At 31.4% G+C, this 24,233-nt stretch overlaps 3 protein-coding genes across 4 annotated transcripts; 2 read left to right on the top strand and 1 right to left on the bottom strand.

Annotated features, from left to right (window-relative positions):
* Window positions 1-719: 719 nt before the first annotated feature.
* LOC113850511 (serine/threonine-protein kinase Aurora-3-like) lies at window positions 720-4,548 on the bottom strand. Of its 2 annotated transcripts, XM_027481072.1 has the most exons (6): window positions 4,444-4,548; window positions 4,067-4,309; window positions 1,703-1,798; window positions 1,100-1,314; window positions 932-1,004; window positions 720-834 (listed from the first exon to the last, which is right to left on the bottom strand). In XM_027481072.1, the coding sequence occupies exons 1-6, from the start codon at window positions 4,546-4,548 to the stop codon at window positions 736-738; spliced, it is 831 nt and encodes a 276-aa protein (XP_027336873.1). In that variant the 3' UTR covers window positions 720-735. The 2 variants fall into 2 exon arrangements, with proteins under 2 accessions (XP_027336873.1, XP_027336874.1); XM_027481073.1 differs by lacking the exon at window positions 1,703-1,798.
* Window positions 4,549-6,860: 2,312 nt separating this feature from the next.
* On the top strand, window positions 6,861-10,384 carry LOC113851122 (cytochrome P450 704C1-like). Its single transcript, XM_027481604.1, has 5 exons — window positions 6,861-7,382; window positions 8,069-8,353; window positions 8,487-8,825; window positions 9,479-9,679; window positions 10,172-10,384. The coding sequence occupies exons 1-5, from the start codon at window positions 6,861-6,863 to the stop codon at window positions 10,382-10,384; spliced, it is 1,560 nt and encodes a 519-aa protein (XP_027337405.1).
* Window positions 10,385-20,855: 10,471 nt separating this feature from the next.
* LOC113851458 (cytochrome P450 704C1-like) lies at window positions 20,856-23,823 on the top strand. Its single transcript, XM_027481945.1, has 6 exons — window positions 20,856-21,161; window positions 21,704-21,919; window positions 22,011-22,301; window positions 22,544-22,864; window positions 23,177-23,380; window positions 23,644-23,823. The coding sequence occupies exons 1-6, from the start codon at window positions 20,856-20,858 to the stop codon at window positions 23,821-23,823; spliced, it is 1,518 nt and encodes a 505-aa protein (XP_027337746.1).
* Window positions 23,824-24,233: the final 410 nt, after the last annotated feature.

Raw genomic sequence — 24,233 nt, 5'->3', positions numbered from 1 at the left:
TAATTATTATTTAAAAATAAAGAAAAAATATACATATACAAATTAGGTAAGAAAGAAGAATGAAACAATTCCTCAGGAAAAAGAATATATTGCACCATAAATATATAAAATATTAACAAAAGTTGGCCTATGAAAATTGTTGAAGTATTTACTTTCTTTAAAATAGTAATATTTACTTTTATATGGTCTTCTTTTTTCTAATTTAATATATTTTAAAAATAAAATAAAAATACTAAATAAAGAAAAGTAACAACGAAAGAGTATAGGAGTACTGAAATTTTACTCTTGATACAGGCATTTCGTTCCTTCCCAGTCTCAAAAACTAGTGTTATTATGTCAAAATTGCCAATCTCCTAACACCCCAAGAGAAAACGGGGGAAAAACCAATTCAAACTTGCTCATGAAACTGTTCATATCTTTTTATACATATAGAATGAGACATGAATCTAGTTTTGAAACCCTGAATGGACAAAAAGCGTATTCTGTACACAAAATAGACACCACAACGGTGAATTCTTAAAAGCCACTTCCAATTTCTGCATAGGATAGACACGCAAATTTCTCTGTTTTAACCTTCCTAATTCCCACAGCAATGCACGGTATCGTTCAAGTTGATAATAATAGACTTGAACTCTGAAAAGCATATAAATATGCTATCACACAACAATATCAGATGTAGAATTCAGCCTTAATCCCTCTATGCTTCAGATAAACATGATTGACTAAAAGTTGATACTACTTGCAGACACCAATAGGATTTGCATTCTTGATTATCCAAGGATGCTCCGTTATCTTCTGAAGTGAGAGCCTATGTGAGGAGTCTTTTACCAGGAGCTACAACAATTTACAGATTGAATTAGGAAGAATAACTAAACTAGTTCACTGAAAGGATGTGCTTTTGCCTGAATATGAATATGTGATACGAACATACCCGGCTAATAAGATTTTTGGCATCGGAAGAAACGTAAGGGGTAGTAGGGAAGCTTAGGTCAACCTTTATTATCCTGTACAAATTTAAATACATTACATATACATTGCAAAAGTGACATTTATTTATGATAAACTAGACAGTAAATACAAGTCTCATGCACTTCTATACCTTCTGAAGGTGTCAGCTTGACTCTCAGCCTCAAATGGAGGAGCACCATAAAGGAACTCATAGCAAAGGATACCCAGAGTCCAATTATCAACTGTATAATTATGACCTTTGTCTTCTATCATTTCAGGTGCTAAATAATCCAAGGTTCCGCACATGGTATGTCTTTTGCTTCTAGACTGTACAGACCAACCGAAGTCTGCAATCTTAAGACGACCCTGAAACCAAACCATCGTCAAACTAACTGTACAAGTTCCCTTGAAGCTCAAATATAGATGGTTCCATACAGTTACCCAATGATGATCATTCACATATTTATAATAAGCAGCGTTCTCAGTGTAAGATTGCTTTCATTCCAGTAAAGGGATTAGAGAAGAAAAATAAATAAATGACAACTAGTATGGCAGGAGAGTAGATTTTTCAAAAAACAACCTGGAGGAGATCGAGGGTGGGACCAAAGGGACTGAATTGAACATTTGAACTGCAAAATGTTTTATGCTTAATATTATGCATGTAACTGAATTTCTATGGGACATGTTGCCATAAGTTGACACATTGTTATTTGTTAGCATAGGGAAAAGGAAGGTAAAAGAAGAGAAAGCATACCTCATGGTCAAGCAGCAAATTTTCAGGCTTGATATCCCTGTGAATAACATGCTTCTCATGACAATATGCCAATGCCTTTGTGAGGCTGAGAATATACTAAAATTTTCAAATCAACAAAAGTTAAGAGTCAACATAGTACAGAACTACAAAAAACTTGCTTAAAACAAATATGATAAGCACAGCATATAACATAAACCGTACATAGAATATTTTAATATATTTTTTTGAATTTCTAATGCATTTTCACTCAATTTTTTTGTAGTTCCATATTTCACAGAAACTGAGATTGCAAAAAAATAATTTAATTTTATGTTAAGAAAATTTACAACAAAAACTATATATCTTTTACGAAAGATGATGAAAAAATATCATTATAAAGAAAATGAATTACATATGATTTTTATTGATTTAAAAAAAATATATGATTGAGTATAAAAGAAAGTATTATGCAAGACTTTAGAAAAGAAAAAGGTCTGTGTAGTATATATTCGAACTATACAAAACATGTATGAAGGAATAATTATATGTGTGAGAACTTCTGAAGACTATCTCAGGACTTTTCAATAGAGATATGCTTACATTTAAGTTCTACTTTGAGTCTTTACTTGTTTAATCTAGTCTTAAATATGTTTATAAGTGACATACAAAATATTATTCTTAAGTACATGCTCTTTCCGAATGATATAGTGTTGGTTGAAGATTTGAAAGAAGTTAATGTTAAACTTGAGGAATGTAGAGAGACTTTAAAATCTAAAAATTTTCGCTCGAGTAAAAGTAAGACAAAGTATATGTATTATAAGTATAGCAAAAATACAAGATAAGGATCATGTATTAGAAGTTAAAATTGAAGATGATATTACATCACAAGCTTCTAGACTCAAGTACTTGAGATCGATTATACATAATGATAGAGAAAATAATAAAGATGCTACTCATAGAATATAAGTTGAGCAGTTAAAGTGGAGAAAAATATTATAAGTTATTTGTGATCATAAAGTATCTATATTAAAAAGAAATGTTTTACTGTATTACAATACGAGTCATATGACCAACTATTCTATATGATCATCAATGTTATACTTTAAAAGAACAGCATGAAAAAAAGTGAGAGTGACACAAACAAAAATATTAAGGTAGATAAATGGTCACACAAGAGAGGATATGATAAGAAATAATAATATACGGAAGAATATTGGAATTGTCTAACGTAGTTTGACCATATGTAAAGAAGACCTTTGTAGCCTCCAGTAAAGAGAGTATATTGCATAACTTTTAGACTTAGTTCAGTAAAAAGAAGTCAAGGGAGATCCCAAAGAACTTTAGACAGAGTTATTGAAAGAGACTTTTTAATTAATCAGATTTTTGGCATCATGTGATCTTGTAACTGATCTCATCTATTGGAATAAAGCTTGGTTGTTGTTGCAGTAGTTCTGTTCTGTTTGCCTATTCAATCTCTCTCTTCAGCTATTTAATCAATTTTCACACAAATAAACTACAGCTTCTTTTAGTTCTTTCTCAGCTTTTCTCAAAATTCAAAACCCAATAATCTAGCACAATGCCTAGGACCAATGAAAAAGTACATCCTACAACAACTAAAACACCGTGGGTGTTAGGAAACACAGAGAAATCAGTAAAGTTAGATCTAAACATAAGCTACGATTACTAATATTAAAGTAAACGTAAATCTATGACAATTTTAACAAGATTTCAAAGACACTGGCAGTTAGGCTTCCTCCAACAGAAGGCCAGATCAAAGTGATGATAACAGTTTGTTAGAATGGCACAGGATTCAGGAAGGGCATCATGTAGCAAGGAAAAGGTTACACGGTATAGACAACCTTCACAACCTTGCAAGTCACACAACTCTAGTTAAAACCGAGTCAAGAAACCAGCCTTATGACATGAGTCTGTTTAGTGGACTTGATATGAATATAATGCAAAAGTTACATAGACTCTCATCTCATGGTACATTTGATGCACATGGGGATAACAAATTAGATAGCATTATGTTATCCTATCAATTTCTAACTTAGACCTCCCATAGAATAAAATTTATACTAAAGAGATGGATAAAATAAACTTAGGTCATATACTATTGGTCAAATAAATATTGCAAATACGATACGATAGACAAAATTATCATGTTCTCTTATTCTATCTTATCCTGTCCACCAAATGGTTAAGCACGCATCTGGGTAAACAATTTAATTAAATACTTATTCAACTTAGTTAATCTCCTATCACATGAAAGCTTACGTCGTAAATTAGATCATAAAACTTACACGAATAAGCTCAAAAAGTGCTTCTAAGAATAATTATTGAAAGAGGCATACAGAGACACAAATGAGAGCAAGAAAGGATTACCGTGGCAGCTTGGTTCTCAGTAAAACGACCTCTTTTACTAAGCTCCGTGTAAAGCTCACCATTGTGAGCATATTCAAGAATTAAGACAACACGCTCAGAATCATGAAACCAACCATAGAGACGCAGAATGTTGGGGTGCTTAAGACCCATCTGAATCTCCATTTCCCTCTTTAATTGATGACGAATCTTGTACTTCTTAACTTGTTCCTTATAAATAATCTTCAATGCAACCACAAATTTGCTCTATACCCCATCACCCAAAATAAATTTAATTAATTAAAAAAAAAAAACAATTCAGTACCAATGAACATTTGAAAATTTCAAGTAATTGAAAACATATATATAATTCAACCAAGTAAATATGAAATTTGTGGTACCTTGATTTCTCTGGCTACATAGGCTCTACCGAATTTGCCCTTGCCGAGAGGCTTGCCTATCTCGAAGTCGTTGAGGGACCATTGTCGTTTGGGGTTTTCGTTCATTTTCAGTTCAGAGACGAAAGATGATTGTTATGAGAATTTGAATTTGTTCGAAGCCGCTCAAGTTCAAACCGCTTCCTTTGCTACAGCGAGCGCTTAGACATTTTAATTATAAAAATACTTCTTCTATTATTTTAAAATTTTGTGTAAAAATAATAAAATAAAATTAGTATATTTGTAATTATAAAAAATAAAACAAAAAAAATGTTATTTTCAATTAACGTGAGCTACTTTTTTCTTATTATGGCCTAACTTCACTTTTTTTAAGTTCAACTGAAAATTTATTTACCCAAATACAAATACACCTTTTGTGTAGATAGGTTAATGCAGTAATCTCTTAAATAAATTAGAAAAATATCTTTAATTAAATTAAAAGATCTAAATTTATATGAAGTTAGTAGGTTTAAAATCTTTAAATAAATTAATAAATTAATGTAAAAATATTACAGTGTAAATTAATGCAATAATACAAGTTAACTAGTAAATTCATGTTAAGGCTGCTTAAAATCATTTGAATTTTGAATTTGATGGCTTGCATTGCATCACAGTGTTATCCTTTTATGGCATGCTATAAAATTTTGAGAAAAATCTGTTGTTGTAGCAAAGAATGATACAAAAAAAATTCGACATAACATGGCTTCCATCACATCCAAGAGCAATTTATTTTATAACTTTTGTATACAATTTCTTTTACTAATAAGCATTGTTTTAAAATAAATATAAGTCATATATAAATATGTGGAGTTTAACAAAAAAAATTTATCTCGAAATGAGATATAATCTCTTCCTTTCAACACATCAAATAAATCAATAATCTTTTAAAAATTAGATCTATAATAATTTTCATCTATCTTAACATGATTTTTTCAGCATCCAATAGTTTGTGCTCAAACAATCCAATGAGTGTGTAAACCACGAAAGGGAACCTAAATAACAGAGGAAATGTTTCATTTTGTAAGATAAGAAAAGTATTTAGGAATTTAAAATATTTTCATACAAAATCTAATTATTTGACTACATTAAATTTTATTAAGAAGTTATTACATGATATTTTGAATAACTCAAGTTTGATTTCTTTTGAAATGTAATCTATTTTGTAAAATATTCATTCTCTAATGTAAAATTGATTTCATGTACTCATATGTTATTTATTTATGAGGTTAATTAGTAGCTATAAATTAAATTATTTGATACTTTTATCTAAAGACATGTTTCACTCTCTCTAGATAATTTTTTAATATAATTTTTATAGTTTTAGTTCTAGATAATTTACATATTTTTTATTTTTCTTTCTATTTTTCTTATTTCTTAAAAAAAACTCTAATAATTTAAAAGGTAGTAAAACTTTCCAATAAAAAAATTGTCTATTTTTTATTTGGACCAGTTTAAACTTAATCCACATCTTCATAAATTATAGAAATAAAATGAGATCATATGCCTTTTACGACCAAACTAATAAAGTATAATTTACTGCTTCATTTAATTTTAAATCATGATTTATTGGTGTTTCATAGTTTTTTTGAAAAAAATTAAACTGGATCACAAAATTTTTTTTTTATTGAAAATAGTTAATATATTAATTTTAAAAAAATTCATTAAAACATTTTAAGTTTACTCTAAGTTAAAGTTAAACTTTATTATTATATTTAGAGTTTTTTTAATCTTAATCTTTTTGAATTGAGTTTAAGCACTCAAAATAAGAATATTTTATCAGACAAAACTCATTTATTTATTTAAAGTCATAAAATATGATATATATATATATATATATATATATATATATATATATAAATTCTTTTAGATGTTTAAACTTATTTTTAATAGCTGAAGTTAACATTATTCTTATATTAATTGTTAAGAAGATTGAAAATTTTGACACTGACGGGAAAATATATCAATAAATTAAATAAATACTCTTAATATTTTATAAAAAATATTTTAAGAACCAATAAAAATCTCTTAAAATTCTTATGAAAAAAAAAAAGGGAAGGAGTATTTGATTTGCAAACTATCAACATTTTAAGTTAGAAAATTCAAAAGCATTCTCTTTTAGAGGTAAAAGAAGAAAAAGCCATTTTAGTTTTCCACTGCTATATTGAACTTGTGTTATAAAAACTACTAAAACCCAATGAACCAACACAAATATTGGAGAGCTTTGCAACATAAAAGGTTGAAACATAAATATAGGAAATTCTGCGCTGACCTGTCATAAGAGGTCATTCATTTTGTCTACAACATTTTTACTTATCGGAGCTTTGCAATCCACCTTTTCTTTGATCACAACCTCTGAAGAAAAACAACACTGAAAAAAAAAAATGGATTTTTTGTACACCTTGTTGACTTTCATAGCCTTCTCTTTTCTGGGTATCTTCCTAGCCTTGTGTTTCATCATGCTGAACATGATCATGGGAAAATCAATAGGGGATTCAGATTATGCACCTGTAAAAGGCACAGTGTTTAACCAGCTATTCTACTTCAACACCCTCCATGATTATCATACTGAAATGGCCAAAACTCATCCAACTTTAAGGCTTCTGACTCCTGATCAAAGCGAATTGTACACCATAGACCCACGAAATGTTGAACATATATTGAAAACCAACTTTGATAAGTATTCCAAAGGCAAGTATACCCAAGATATAATTTCTGATCTTTTTGGTGAAGGGATTTTTGTTGTTGATGGTGACAAGTGGAGGCAGCAAAGAAAGCTCGCAAGCTATGAATTCTCCACAAGAGTTCTTAGAGATTTCAGTTGTTCTGTTTTTAGAAGGAATGCTGCCAAGTTGGTCAGAGTTATCTCAGAATTTTCCCATGAGGATCAGGTTTTTGATATGCAAGTAAGTGGTAATATTTTCCTCAAAGTTAGCGTGAGTCTTGAAAGATTAGAATTTTGGTTTAAGGGGGTGTTTGAAAGAGTTTCTATGGAGCTTATTTTTTTTACGGAGGAGAGAACATATTTTATTTAATTTTAAATTAAAAAAATTATATATTATTTATGATGATAAATATATTAAATTTATGTTAATATATTAATTTTAAATATATTTAAATACAAAATTTATCTTATGGTTTCCTCCTCTCCAAAACCCTTCTTCCCAGGCAACCTAAGACATTTATATGAACTATTTTAACTTATTTCAATAAGTTTTACCATCAAACATATAATAAGCTGTTATGTGACAATAACTTAGTAAAGTGGTTAATTGAGTTATATACTTCGACATGGCCTATGTTAAGTTGTTGAGATGGCTTTAATTATTCTCATAATCTAAACATTTTCCTATTTCTTACCTTGTTTTAATCAAGGTTTTGTTTGCATGCAATCTTCAATTTAAAGATTGGTATTTCACAGCTTAGTCTTTCAATAATGAAGAAAAGTTAACTACAAAATATATTGATTGAAGGAGGTGTTACGTTGTATAGGTCAGAAGTAGGTGTTACTTTTTACATTTTTCTTTTCAGATGCTACATCATATAATCTTATAGAGCATGATATATATACAATTTTTTTTTTCCTTTCTAGGACATACTAATGAGATGCACTTTGGACTCCATATTCAAAGTTGGTTTTGGAACGGAGTTGAATTGCTTAGAGGGATCAAGCAAAGAGGGAAGTGAATTCATCAAGGTCTTTGATGAATCAAATGCTTTGATTTATTGGCGCTATGTTGATCCATTCTGGAGGATCAAGAGGTTTCTTAACATTGGTTGTGAATCTACCCTTAAAAGAAATGTGAAAATAATAGATGATTTTGTCCACGGAATAATTAAGAACAGAAAAGCGCAATTGGCAGTTCAGCAAGAATCTGTGAGTTGATCACTTACTCCTGTTACTCCCTCAATATCGTTTCTATTTCATTTGGAAACATAATATATGTAAATAAAAATTGGGTGGGTTAAATATGTTTTGGATGACATTCGAAGGTTTGTTTGATTTTCAGAATGTCAAAGAGGACATACTATCAAGGTTTTTGATTGAGAGCAAGAAGGATCAAGCAACTATGACTGATCAGTATTTGAGGGACATAATTCTCAACTTCATGATAGCTGGCAAAGACACGAGTGCAAACACTCTTTCATGGTTCTTCTACATGCTTTGCAAGAACCCTCTTATAGAAGAAAAGATTGCACAGGAAGTGAGAGATGTCACTTGTAGTCATGAAAGTGAAATAAACATAGATGAATTTGTCGCCAATCTAACAGATGATACCCTTGATAAAATGCATTATCTTCATGCAGCATTGACAGAGACCTTGAGACTTTACCCTGCAGTTCCTCTGGTACCTTCTATAAAATTTTCTCAAAAGCATCATGAATTATCTATTCCTTTCTCTACAGAATTTTATCCAAATTGTGCCTATGATAGTTGTACAATCTAATTTGATTCTTGTTTTGGCTACTAAGCTAACTCAATCGTCCCAGTTTGGTCACTTCTTCAAATATATGTGTGTGTGTATTTGCATGCATACATTTCTAATTAACATTTATAATTAACTCAATCCTTCATGTGTCTTTACCTAATACCTTAAGCTTTTCTTGACACGGTATCAAAGTCTCTATAACCAATTACTCTAGAGTTTGATCCTCTTATTGTGCACAATCTTCTAATATAAGGTTGAAATTTAGCATAAGGAAATATAGGCATGTATATTATTCGCACTAGATTCAAGCCCATAAGGCCCTTATGTGAGGGAGCATATTAGAGATAAAACCAATTCATGTGTCTTCTTACCCTAATAGATTTTGAAATAATAGGTTCATGATAAATAACCATTTATATGATTCAGCTGTAAAGGAAAAAGTTTTATATGGCTTTCATTTCAATTGACTACAATATAAACCAGCCATGTTAGAATGCAACAGCATAAAATAAATTACTCGATATCATATTTGAATTCTGATAATCTTGTCTTTGGTATGATTCAAATTCAAGGATGGAAGAACAGCAGAGGCACCTGATATTCTTCCTGATGGCCACAAACTGAAGAAGGGGGATGGAGTGTACTACTTGGGCTATAGTATGGGTCGAATGTCTTCCATTTGGGGTGAAGATGCTGAGGAGTTTCGTCCTGAAAGATGGCTCAACAATGGAATTTTCCAACCCGAATCTCCATTCAAATTCGTAGCTTTCCATGTCTGTACCTTTATTGTCCTAAAGACACTAATTACTAATTCAATTTATTGAAAATCATGCTGAGTTATATTGAAAATCATCTTAGAAGTACATTCAATACCAAAAAAATGTCATTTACTAACAGGCAAAAATTATTAAGTGTTAGGATAACTTTTGTTGATAGTCTTTGTCTAACAAAAATGTATATTGTTATTAATAATTTATACTAACAATATGATATATTATACCAATTAATTTGGTTAGTAAAAATATTAATATATACTATCAGTTTATCAAATGTTAGTATAATTTATTATTTGTTACTGTAAACTTTCGAAATACATATTAACAACTTTTTTTATTAGAAGGCTATTCTAGCAATAATTTCTAATTTAAAAAATTAGTTTTAATTCCTTAATGAATACGAGAAGAGTACTTTTTAACATTTTCCTTAAATTAATTTACATTCTTGATGTGATATAGAAATGAACTTCAATTAATGTGACATTGCAGGCTGGACCCCGTATCTGCTTAGGGAAGGACTTTGCATACAGACAGATGAAAATAGTAGCAATGGCTGTTATTCGTTTCTTCAAGCTTAAACTGGCAAATGGAACACAAAATGTGACTTATAGGGTCATGTTTACACTTCACATGGACAAGGGCCTCCCTCTCTCTGCAATTCCAAGGGTCATGACTCTTGATCAGGGTCCAAGTGAAGGGTAGTGAAAAGCTTCACCTTGGTATTTCTAAGAACTATTTTACAATATGGCCCCGCTATCTTGCTTTTTTTTAGTAGTCACCCTGCCATCTTGCTAAATTAAAGTCCAGTTTGTATAAACTTTTAAAGAAACTTTTATATAAAATAAAATCAGTATAAAAAATAAAATAAATTGTTATTATAAGGTAGAAATAACTTATCTTTTTAAATTTTAGAAAAATTAGAAAAAAAGAACTTCTAAAAAAAAAATCATAACTTGTAAAAAAGGTTTTATTTATTTTTTTATATTAAGTCACAATTTGAATAAATTTCTAAAAAATCTTTATAAGAAAAAAATTGGTATAGAAAATAAATAAAAATTCTTTTGTAAGTTAGAAATAACTTATGTCTTGTTTAATTTCTATAAAATTTGAAGAGATAAAATGATTCTAATTTATAAGAGGAATTTTGTTTTTTTTTATATTAATTTTTTTTATAAAAACTTATTTAGAGTGAGTTTAGAGTTTATTAAGTTATGAAACTACTTTTTTTTTAATAAAAATAATTAATTTTTCTTTTTGCAATAAGATGTCTAAAATCCAATTTGATTATGTTAGAATAAGTATAAACTTTTTAGACTAATATGATATTATCCACTTTGAATCTAAGCTTTTCATTTACATGAACATGGCACTACCTGAGGATTCAAGCTTTAATATCACTTATTATAACAAGTATGAATATGAACTTTTTACTATATTTTTATTTTGCGGTTTTATTTTTTGACATTGTCCAAAAATCTTATACTAATAGAGATTTACTATACATTTTTTATCTTCACCGATTCTAATTAATGTGAGACTTTATTTACACATATCAAATAAGCAAGATTTTATCGACTGAAGTTTGGCAATCTATTTTATTTTGCTTTCAGAATTTTGTGCTTTATATGCTACATAATTGTAAGAAAAAAATATATTTTTGGTTCTAATGTTTGTAGGATTCTACAAAATAAATTATTATTGATATTTATGTTATTCACGCATAGGGTCTAGGTGGAAATGAAAATTTGGTTGACTCTGTCTTATGACAAACTTCTATTTCGGATTCATTCATCAGTTTTATTCGATTTTCAAAATGTCAAACCTTAGTTGTGTTGGGGTAGAAATTTTAAACCCCAAACACAATCAATTTTTTCTCCCTTGTTTTTTTTTTTTTAAATTTTCTGTAAAAAGAAATTATATTGATTAAGAAATTCAATCATTTTGTTAAATTAACTATTAAAACTTGCTAATTTACCTTTTATTAATGTATTTTAGGTAAAATTATTAGATTGATCCTTTAGTTTTAATTTGACCTTTTAACTTTTTTTTTTTTTTAATTTTTGTTTCTTAGTTTATAAAAAGTATTTTAATTAAGTTTTTTTTTTTTATAAAACAAGAAGTTAACTTTATTAAAAAATTATTTTTCATTTTATTCCTTCTTGTAAAATTTAGAAAAAGAATAATTTTTGACAATTTTTTTACTATCTTATTTTCTTTTCTTTATGATTCTTTACTATAAGAAGCAATGTTCAATGGTTTGGAGTCACACGTGCAAAAGAGGACATGTTCTCATTTAAGTAAAGTGAAACTTAAACTAAGCGATAAATAAATCAAGTTATTCAAAAGTGAGTGATAAGTTATTGATGTTATTTTTGTAAGTGAGTTAAACAATTTTACCGTATGTCACAAAAAATAATTGGTTGGAATTAGACAATATTTTCCTGTTTTACTCGGTTAGGTTAGGAGTTTTTTTTTCATGTCTTAATGAACTGATTTTTAAGAGTTAATTACACTAAGTTTTTAAATATGATTTATACACAATTTACTTTAATGGTTATTTATTAACTTAATTATATATTTTTTCAAATAACACTTTTTAAAATTAATTTTTATAAAAAATTGTTAAAATTTAATCTATAACATTTTAAAAATATTTAAAATTAGTCACTGATAAATAATGAGTAACGGAAGTTTGACATTATTATTATTATTATTATTATTTTAAAATTTATATTATTTTAAAAGATTAATAATTAATTCATCTAATTGTACGTACTCTTTTTACTCTCTTTCACAAAAACTTGACAAAATCACCCTCCCAGTAGAATGGGTTTGGAACCACGTATTAATGGAATCATGGTGAAACTCGTGATTGCATTTAGGCAAAAGCTTCACCTGAGGGATCAAGTCCCATTCGAAGAGCACCGTCGTGATCAGTGGCAAAGGAAAAGCGACACCCCCTGAGCAAGTGGAGCAAGCTCTTAACAAGTGCGGGTTTTGATTGGAGAGTTGCACACATGTTCTTCAACTGGCTCTCCAAAACAAATGGGTATCCTCCAAGTTCCCGTGTTTACAGTGAGATCCTCGACATTCTTGGGAAAGCGAAGCGCTTTCAAGAGTTATACCAAGAGCTTTCGTGACTTTGCTTTCGTAGATTTTTGGGTGCTCATAAAGTAGAAGAAGCAATTGAGTTGTTCCACATGAGGAAGGAGTTTGGGTTGGAGCTTCATTCGGAGGCTTTTCAGACACTCTTGATGTGGTTGTGTAGATACAAACACTCTTATTTGCAGGAATGGCGTAGGCAGTGACTCCAGCTGACTATATTAATTTTTTTAAAAGTTTTTTTATATATATTATTTTTTAAATAATAAAATAGTAAGATAAACTGAACTTTCCTTATTTAACTTATTATTTAAGAGACATAGTCGAATAACCGATTAATTTTTAAAAATATCAAGACTAAATTAATTATAAATTATTTTTTTCAATTATATGGGAAAGTAAAAAAAATAAAAATTAATAGCTAATATCTAAAGTTAAGGTTGAACAAAACTAAGGATGAGAATGAGTTAGACCGGAAGTTAAATGGGTCTAACTTATTACATAAAATTAGAGCTTAAGCCTAGGTCTATGACTTGACATAGGACAAATTTTTAGACTTGGCCTGACTTTTTTAGAAGCCTAATCTAACTCAATAGCTTATTTACTAGCCAAGTTAACAATAAGGCCTTAAAATAACACTAACAATTTAAATTTAACGAGCTAGTAGGTCAATAAACTAGTAACTAATGGGCTAACAAACTGAAAAGCCTATTATTAGGAAAATAGAAAACAAATGACAAGTAATTATATTTAAATACTATATTTAGTTAAAAAGACATAAAAATACATAAATGACTTAAAGAAAGCATACATGACGGCACCACCACAAACAATTGCCGGTGACAACAAAGATGAAGGAAGGAAAATGGCACAGCGACAACTTTTGTTTTAGGTTTATACAGTCATGACTTTAAAGAATTATATGAGAGTTAAAAAGTTAAAAAATATTTGAATTAAAAAGATTAAAATAATAATTAGGAAAGAATAAATTCTAATAACAAATTGAGATATTTAGAAATCAGACAAAGTTTTAATTGATAATTTTTTTTTACAATAAGTTTTAATTTTGACACTCTAATAGTATAATTATAATTATCATATTATTAAAGTATAAATACTAAACTATGTTATACATTACATATTATATATATATATATATATAAATTTTTTAGACAATTATATTTATATTAAATTGTTACAAATAAATAAATATTATAAAATAGTATAATTATTTAATTGGGCCAGCCTAATAAGCTTGAAAAGTCTTTTTTTAAGTTTAAGCCTGACCTCTTTATTTAAATAGATCTTTTCAAAAGTTTAAGTCTGTCTCTTTTAATAAACAAGCCAAGTCGAGTTAAGTGTTAAATAGGCTAGGCCATCCGTCGATAGACGGCCTGCCCCATTCCCGTCCTACCCAAAACAAAAGATGGTGTGTTACTCTAATTTTTTTCGAAAGATTCTCTTCAAAGCCAATGCAAGCTAGGTTGTCAGTTACACTATTTGGACTCCTTAGAATAACCCTAATGTTAAGCACCTTCTGAATATTAGACTTGAACCAATGTGTTCCAATATCTGTTGTTGATTCCAATGCTTGTGCAAGGTTCGAGCAATCCATCTCAGACACAATATCCTTGTAGTTCTTGTCCCATGCCAATTGGAGACCTATTCTTGCAGTTTTAAGTTCAGCCAGGAAAGCACATTTGCTTCCAAAGTAAGCTGTAAAGCCAAGTATCTATCTCCCTTTATCTCGTATGACACCACCCCACATCCGATCCATAGAAGGTAGCCAGCTCCCATCTACATTTACTTTGACCATGTGTTTCTTTGGAGGAAGCCAACCATTAGCAAATTCCATTTGAGGTATCCCAAAAGCAAAGTCTGAAGCACTATACATAATTTGTCGCAACACAAAACTAATCGACTAGACCTATCACTCAAAAATGACATTATTTTTCCATTTCCAAGCTCATCAAATTATGGCTAGTGCTAGGTAAGGGTGACGCAATTTCATGACACTGGTAACCCAAAATTGCATGCAATTTTGATATTGATGAACGACACTTGTGAGTCCAACACCTGCCCAAAGTTCATAAGAGAAAGGACACCCATGAAGGATATGAGCTACATTCTCTCTAGGAGTGAGCACCTAGAGCAACCAGGGAGGTGGTTAAGTGGCAACAATATTTTTTGTTGCTAGAGAAAAACTCTTACCTTCTCAGGTGCTCTCTGAATTGTATGTGTGGTCAAGTCTCTTGTTTTCTCATTCATCAACTACTGGTAACCCAAGCAAGTTATATACTTGCTTTCAATAGAGTCTTTCCATGCTACAGTATATGTGCCTATAGGGCAATGAGGGACTTGAATGCCAGTGGCCATATGTTTTAGATCCAGAGGAATGATAGTAGTCAGCCTAGAGAAGTCCCACTCCCCTTGACCTTATAGGCTTCTAATACATGTTTCAATATTTGAAATGTTGACAAAAGGGATGAATTGATAGAGGGGACCTTTCTTGATCCAATCTCGCACCAATTTAGGGTTTAAAACCCTCCATAATTTCATGTTTTGCCTTAAGAAGGTTGTTCCATATGTAGGAAGCATTTGGGTTTCAATTTGCCTCTGCTAAGGAGGTATTGTGCAAGTATTTATCCTTTACAAATCTGACCCATATCTTATTATCATTCACTAAACAAGATGCTATTGGCTTCCTCGATAAGGCAATGTTGCTCTCTCTGGCGCAACGAATACCTAGTCCACTACATTTCTTTAACATAGTAACTATAGCCTATGATGCTAAATTGCAGCAATAAGATGACTAAGCTTGAGACCAAATGAAGGATCATGTTAATTTATCAATCATGTCACAAACATACCTAGGGAACTACAAGGTTTGCAATGCATAAACTGGGATAGACTACAACACCAATTTAGCAAGACAAATTCTGCCTGCTTTGTTAAGTAGATTACACTTCCATGAAGCTAACCTGCTTTGAATTTTATCAATAATAAGGAGGAAGTCAGCTTGTGTGGGTCTTCATTTTAGGAGAGGGATACCAAGATAATTGCTTAAACTAGTGGCCCTTCGAATACTAATAAGGCTTGCTAAAGTTGAAGCATCTCGAGTCGAAACACCTGTAGAGAACATGATGCAAGACTTCTCTAGACTCACCTTAAGATCAGACGCCTTGCAAAACTTGTCCATAATTGTGGAAACCAAAATCAACTGCCTTTTGTTTGCCTTGTAGAAAAGGAGAACATCATCTGCAAAGAACAGATAAGAAATTGATGGCCCATGCAAAGAAGTTGGGATTGGTTCCCAACGGTTGTCTGGCATTGCCTGCTGAAAGAAAATATATAGTTTCTCTATACATAACACAAATAAATATGAAGACAATGGGTCTTCTTGTCAAATACCTCAGTAAGAATAATGTGAGATAATGATGAGTCATTCCACAAGAGAGATAAATTAGGGGATCACACACCCCACATGATAAGTTGTACTATCCTCTCTAAAAAAACCAAAATCATGTAGAGTATATTGTAAGAAATCCTTGTTCACTCTATCGTATGTCTTTTTCCAAATCTTCCTTTAGAGCTGCTAAACCTTTCTTAGCTTTGTTTTTATGCACTATGTGCATCATCTCTTAAGCAAGGAAGATATTATCTTTTGTTCCATTTCTTGGAATAAAGCTACCTTGAAAGGGACTCACAATGTCAGCAAGAAACGGTCATAATTTGTTGACAATGACTTTTGTAATGATTTTATAGGCTGCATTACAAAGGCTCATGGGGCAGAGGTCCTTCAAGTGTATTGGATTATCAACTTTAGGTATCAACATGATAAGTGTCTCAAGAATTGAAGGGTCTGCTGCACCCATCTCAAATGCTTTCTTAACCATGTTGAAGATATTAACTCTATAATTGATCAATATTGTTTGTAAAAGAAACTTTGAAATCCATCGGTACGAGGGCCTTGTAAGAATGCATACCCATGACAGCCCTTCGAACCTCATCCATAGAGACTGGTAATAAGAGAGTCTGAACTGCTTCATCTGGAAAACAGGATGTTGCAATGTCAACAACTTTGTTATGAATGACCGGGACATTGACAGAGAAAAGATGGTTATAAAAATTAATTGTTGTTTGCTGTAAGATCTGTTGATTTGTGCACCACGATCCATCATCAAAGAAGAGGCCTTGGATTTTATTCTACCATCTGTGCATAATAGTTTGAGTACGAAAGAATCTCATATTCCTATCACCAAATCGGACACAATTTTTCCTCGACTTCTGAAATCATAGTAGTTCTTCCTATAGAAGAATATCATTGCACTCGTGTTGGAGTGACTGCTCCATTTGAATGAGATTAGTGGTCTCCATATGCTCCAGCTCTTCATGAACCCTACACAATCTGTCCTTTTCCCTTCGCTTTCTCTTGAAGATGCTTCTAAAAGTCTCCTTATTGAAAGTGGTTGCAGCAAGTTGAACACCTTTGAGATAATTGCTAATACTCAACCCATTCTTTTGTCATGCTTCTTGAACGATATTCTCAAAGTGAGTATGAGTTGCCCAAGCCGCTTGGAAGCGAAAAGGGCAATTCTGAATCCCCTGAGTAGCCTCATAACACCTAATTATCAAAAGGGGAGTGATCAGAGTGTATATGGGAAAAATGTTTCACATACGCTTCTGGAAAGAGATTTTGCCATATATGATCTCTCATTGCTCAATTCAACCTTTTTAAAAGGATGCCTGTGCAACATTGTTTGTGGTGCCAAGTGAACCTATGGCCTGAGTACCCCAAATCCATTATGTTGCATTTGTTTATCATTTCAAGAAATGGCATAGCTCGCTGAAAAGAGAACAATCCACCCTTTACTTCTAAAGGTTGTGAGACCTTATTAAAATCTCCCACCATAATCCACGGGTATTGAATGGTCTGTCGAAGATGAGTTAAATGATTCCACAAGCAAAGACGACCGGGAGATCATGGACTAGCGTACACTGTGGTCATGACCCAATGCCTATTACCATATGAGACCTGTAAGGATACGGCCTAAGTGAAAGATGCCAAAATATCAATCTTGAAACACCTATTTTGGTGTGCCAAGACCCATAACCCATCACTATGACCAACAACCTCCACAATGGCCACACCTTCAAAGCCAAGCTTCATCCAAAAGGACACTGTAGTATTAAAAGTACAATACATTTCTATAACAAGAAACAAATCAGGTTTAAAGGTTAGTAAGAGATCCTTTACACGTTGTTGACCACAAGCATTACAGACCCCATAAATATTCCATGAAATGATGTTAAATTGTCTACTAGTTATGGGCACATATAAATGAAAGATCCACACTATCAATTGGATTGGTTGTTGCCAACAACTTCCATGTCAAACTCATCTTGTGCTAATCCTAATAACACTACATTCTCATTGAGCCTTGGCTCCTCCTCGACAAGCCATATCTTCACATCAGGTGGTTTCCCTTTGCGAAGTAATTCATCCACCTCATTTTCCACGAGCACATATTTGTTTTTGGATACATAAGATAGTTGCATGGTGGATTGTGCTCCTCCTCCAATGTCATATATTGTCTTTCCTATAACAATTCTAATGAGTCAAGAAGCACTGTGCAACTATGGAGCTGTTTTGGTTTCATGATAGGAGTAACATGCTCATTGGCATGAGCATGCAAAGGTGAGTTCCAATTGTTGCTCTCTCCTCTTATATGTTTCTTTTCAAATTTGCATGGTGGGATCCACTTTGACCCCACTAGTAGACCCAATAACAAAATTATTATTTTGCAACTCCTCTTGCTAAAGTTTGAAAGTTATAGGAAGGTAACTTTGGTTTCCCCTTTTTTTTTTAACAACCAGCCAATCTTCATGTGTTTGAAAATCTATAAATGAGGGAATTTGTTGCTTATTTGTAACCGTTTTGCAATTTGCGAAGTCTAATGATTAAGGTGCATCATTAGATAGAACAGTGGGTCCCTTCGCCATCCTTAATGATGCAAGATCACCATCATCGGTAGGGTTTCCTAATTCAGCAATAATAGATGATGTAGTGTAGTTTTGAGTTTCGTAGCCATAGCAGCCACATGTTGAACAGAGCAAATGAAGGTCCTCGTACCCAATGTTATACCACGTTCTGTGAAACCAGAATTTTCCCACCACAGACTTGTCTAAATTAATCTCAAACAAATCCTGACAAACTTTCCTCGTATTATATCATCTGTTTTCATGTCAACTTTGATAGGAATGTCCACTACTGAAGCAGGCATTAACTGGATGCTTTCGTATAAAATTCTAGACCTGACCTGACATTCTAATCCATACAAAAGTTTTGTCAATCTTCACACAAGCCGCTGCAAAATCAGTTGTCGAAGGTCGCACTGTGACATATTAATCAAACATGAGCCAAGAGTCACTATTGATGGCCTTCTCCTTGTCTTCTTCGAGATTAAATTTTATCAAGTAAAAGCTGAGACTAACATTCATCAAATCGAAGCCACCAAATAATTTCCAAGTAATTATCAACCTTTTTTTCAACAAGAGAAATCCTACCGTCTTTTTCAATAATTTAATCATTAAAAAGTCTTTCTAAAACTAACATATCTTGCATGTTCTTAATCATCCAAATAAAACTTTGGAAGCAAGTGATTCTCGTCCTCTGACTCCATCCTCGTAATGCCATACTGAATAAACTTACGTGCATTGGGTTGAGTTTTGCCTCGTCCTCCTAAGACTTTCTAAGGACATTTTGATCGGATCAGGTGGCCTAGGCGGTGGTCCCGTGTCGGCGTTGACGTTGACATTGTGTAAATTCAGTATATAGATCAGATCGCAGAAGTGAACGCATCTATTTAACCCAACAGTGTTATTTGAATATAATTAAACTTTTTTTTTTTATAAAACAAAATTTGAGAATGGCAAGGATCGTGGTAATGAACGGAAGAAGTACGGTGTAAGATTCAATGCTCTGCTTTTGATGTGGGATCATATCATGGAAGGCTTCTTGCATACTCATTGATTGGGATCACATGCAGTTCTCTGTTTTATTTCCTGTTGACTTCGATAACTTCATCGACGAAAAGGGTAAAAAAATGTCACATTTTGTTGTCTACTGCTGCAGATACAGTTTTCATTAATAGTCCAATTTTATTATAATTTTCACTTAAATATTTTTCATTTATTTCAAATTATTTATTACTTTTAAATATTAAAAAATATTTACTAATTTTTTAAATAATGTCCTGATTTATTAAAATAATCTTAAGATTAGTCATTACTTGATTACTAAAATAATTTTATCACTTTTAATAGGATATTTTCGTAAAATTTATTTTTTTTACCATAATAATTGGTCAAACTAATATTTTTTTTAAAAATTTGTACATAAGTACTGAGTAAAAATTATTATGAGACTGAGAGAATATACTATTTCTTTTTTTTTGGGTCATTTAAAATTTTTACAAAAATTTAGTAAATAATTAAAATTAAAAATTTCATAAAAGTTGTTAATTTTTTTTAACTCTCTTATATATTCTTCATTTATTATATTAATTTTTCACTTTTTTATTATCCTTTATAAAAAACAATTATTTGGAGGAAAATAAAAAATAAACTATTTATTAATTTTTATAAAATAACAATAAAAAGTGAACAAAATAAAATTGTTAAAATGTAAAAAAAAGAAAGTATGGAGGGAGTATCATTTTATGTGTTTTATAAAGAAATAAATATGACATAAAGATTTAATTTAAAAAAAAATTAAAAGTAACTATGAAAACAACTTTAAAAGATTAGAATACAAAAGAAAAAAAAAACTTGGTTAAAATAGATTAAACATAAACAAAGCAATAACTTTAAAAAAAAAATAAAAATTAAAGAATGGAAATTTTAGAAAAACGTCGCATGACACTTTATTGTGAAAATGATGTCACATAGTGTATATATATATATATATATATATATAGATTCCTGACAATTTGAGCTACGTAAGCAATCTATTTTAATAAATAATATCCTAGTACCATAAAAGGATCCCATGCAACTTCCCAAAGTCACAATGCCATTCATGGATCTACTTTCTAATCCATGTTTCTTTGCTGCATTTTCTGTAGTTTTAACTCTTTTGATGGTTAAAGTTATGTTGAGAAGATTGCAGAAAAGGGAAAGAAAGAAGTACCATCCTGTTGCTGGTACCATATTTAATCAGATGCTGAACTTCAATAGGTTGCACCATTATATGACTGAACTTGCAGGCAAATACAAGACATACAGGTTGCTCGGTCCTTTCAGATATGAGGTTTTCACTTCAGAACCATGTAATGTTGAGTATATACTCAAAACCAGATTTGAGAATTATGGAAAGGTGGATACTTTATTATTGGATGAATTTAGTGGTAATTGTTGATGTTGACTTTCACTTTTGGGATGGATGAATTGATGAGATTCTATAGATGGGTATTTCTGCTGATATGGAATTTTTTTTAACAAAATTATTATTATTATTGCTTTAATATTCGTGTTGATTTATTTGTTTGATTAGACTAGTTTGTATGGAAGGGGTGAGGTTCCACTACCTGCATAGTGGATTGGATTCAAGTAATTGAAGAGCTTTTAGGATTTCCTAATGATGTCAAATATATTATGCTTTGGGTAGGTTTTCTCGATGACGTGAAGAATTTGAGCACCCAAATAGAATTCTTGAAGGATTTTTCTGAAAAAGGGTTTAAACAGAGAGTTCTGGAAATAATAAGTAATATAATGCTGGTTAGCAAGGGCACAAAATGTTATTAGAAACATAGATGGCACTTTGAGATGGTGTTTTCTGATTAATTAACACAGCATAAAGCGGTCTGTTTGATTCTTTAAATGATGAAGTTTGGTTTAATGGCTTCAATTTTGGTGCAGGGGTTGTACAACTACAACAATTTGAAGGATTTACTAGGTGATGGTATTTTCACTGTTGATGGTGAGAAATGGCGTGAACAAAGGAAGATAACGAGTCATGAATTCTCCATCAAAATGTTAAGGGACTTCAGCATTTCAATATTCAGAAAGAATGCAGTAAAACTTGCAAACATAGTGTCTGAAGCTGCAACTTCTAATAGTACATTGGAAATCCAAGTGAGTAAATATATGTTCTGAAAGAAGCTATCTTGTTGCCTTCTTTCATCTCATTGGTTAGCATTTTAACTTGCTCCAATAATTTGTATAGGACCTTTTAATGAAATCAACTCTGGATTCAATTTTCCAAGTAGCATTTGGAACGGAACTTGACAGCATGTGTGGATCAAATCAAGAAGGGAAGACTTTTGCCGAGGCTTTTGATACTTCAAGTGCACTAACCGTTTATCGTTATGTAGATGTCTTCTGGAAGATAAAGAAATTTCTGAATATTGGATCAGAGGCCACGTTAAGAAAGAACATTGAAATTTTAAATGAATTTGTTTTTAAGCTGATCAACACTAGAATTCAACAAATAAAGATTTCAGAGGATGTTTCTACTGTAAGTCTATTACATATGAGTTGCATTATATAAGGTGATAATGTTGACAATACACTCTTGTATTTACATGTGAGAGCATGACAGTTAATCTTGACTATACAATCAAATGGATGGTGAAGGTTAAACTTAAGTAAAACAATCTTCATCATTTGTGTATGGTTTATATGGCTAAGATTTACTCTTCTAACCTTTCGCTAGGCATGCTCCCAATATATAATGTATTTTTCACTTTGCATATGTAGAGTAAACGAGGAGATATTCTCTCAAGGTGTCTGCAAGGGAAAGAATATGATCCAATATACTTAAGAGATATAATTCTAAACTTTGTTATTGCTGGGAAAGACACAACAGCTGCCACACTTGCTTGGTTCTTGTGCATGGTATGTAAGTATCCTGCAGTTCAAGAAAAAGCAGCAGAAGAAGTGAGAGAAGCAACTAACACAAAAACAATTAGTAGCTATACTGAGTTTGTGTCCAGTCTCACGGATGAAGCTCTTGGAAAGATGAATTATCTCCATGCAGCAATTACAGAAACTCTCAGACTTTATCCTGCAGTTCCCGTGGTAAGGATAATTTTGAACTTTGATCTCATCATCACCAGATGTGGGAGGAACAAATCTTTACCATTGGTCTTGCTTGGTGCTTGCATAAATGGTTACAATTGAAACACCTCTAAAGGTGACAAGACTTAGTGTTTGAATTTTGATTACTTATGTCCCATATTTACACCCGCATCTCTCATCCTCTAAATTACTTGATAAGGGCTCAGGAGTATTGATGAATTCATCAGATTTCTAAATTCCCACGTTGATTTATTATTGTTGTAAGTGCTTGTATGATGAAATGGATTCTAAGTTTGGACACCTTTCATGTAGGATGCAAAGATTTGTTTTTCTGACGACACATTACCAGATGGATATAGTGTAAATAAAGGAGATATGGTAAGTTACCAACCTTATGCTATGGGTCGGATGAAATTCATTTGGGGTGATGATGCAGAAGAGTTTAAACCAGAAAGATGGCTTGATGAGAATGGGATTTTTAAGTCAGAGAGCCCTTTCAAGTTTACAGCTTTTCAGGTTTGTAGAGCTTTGCTAAGGACATTCATTTGGCATTTATTTTTATTATTTGGGTTTTGCTAACATAGCACAATCCACATTTTAAAGAATTAGCAAAATACACACACACCATGTAAATTCAAAAGCGTTTAATATTTGTTTAAGTGACTGATAGAGACCAAGGTAATAAATGCAATTGGGCACACGGTGAACTCATATATGTGTATATGTGGGTTTGTCTTTATGGAATTATCGGTGTAACTGTAATTTTCATTCATCAACAGGCTGGTCCTAGGATTTGTCTAGGAAAGGAGTTTGCTTATAGACAGATGAAGATATTCTCAGCAGTATTGTTAGGCTGTTTCCGCTTCAAATTGAATGATGAGAAGAAAAATGTCACTTACAAGGCGATGCTAAATCTTCATATTGATGGAGGTCTTGAAATCAAAACCTTCCACAGATAAGGGATTAGAAGAGATATTTAGACAATCCAAACTCTACAGAGAAGCTCAAAGTAGTTCAATAAAAGGGAAGTGTATCAAAATTCATCGATATGAATTGTTAGATTATTATTGTGAACAACCAAGGTAATAGTAATGTATTTTTTATTCTATTGCTGAACATGATTATTAGAAGGAAAAATGTAAATTGGACAATTGTGTCCTTTTGCAAAAATAAATCTCAAATAACATGCATAGTTATTTTGGATAGAATTATATATGCCAATATCGTCTTATAAGAAATGCCCAGTCTTTAGATATTTTGAAGATTTAAATTGTTCAGTGTAGAAATAAATTAGTAGGTGCGTCTCAACAACCTAAACTCAATGTAAAAAAATTTAGCTGACGGTATTAACGTTCCAATTTCGCTAACA

The sequence above is a fragment of the Abrus precatorius genome, unplaced genomic scaffold, assembly GCF_003935025.1.
Source record: "Abrus precatorius isolate BTA unplaced genomic scaffold, Abrus_2018 Scaffold9, whole genome shotgun sequence".
In the NCBI taxonomy this organism is placed as follows: Eukaryota; Viridiplantae; Streptophyta; class Magnoliopsida; order Fabales; family Fabaceae; genus Abrus; species Abrus precatorius.
Note: the sequence above shows the minus strand (reverse complement) of the source record. Positions and strands in the feature narration are given on the sequence as shown.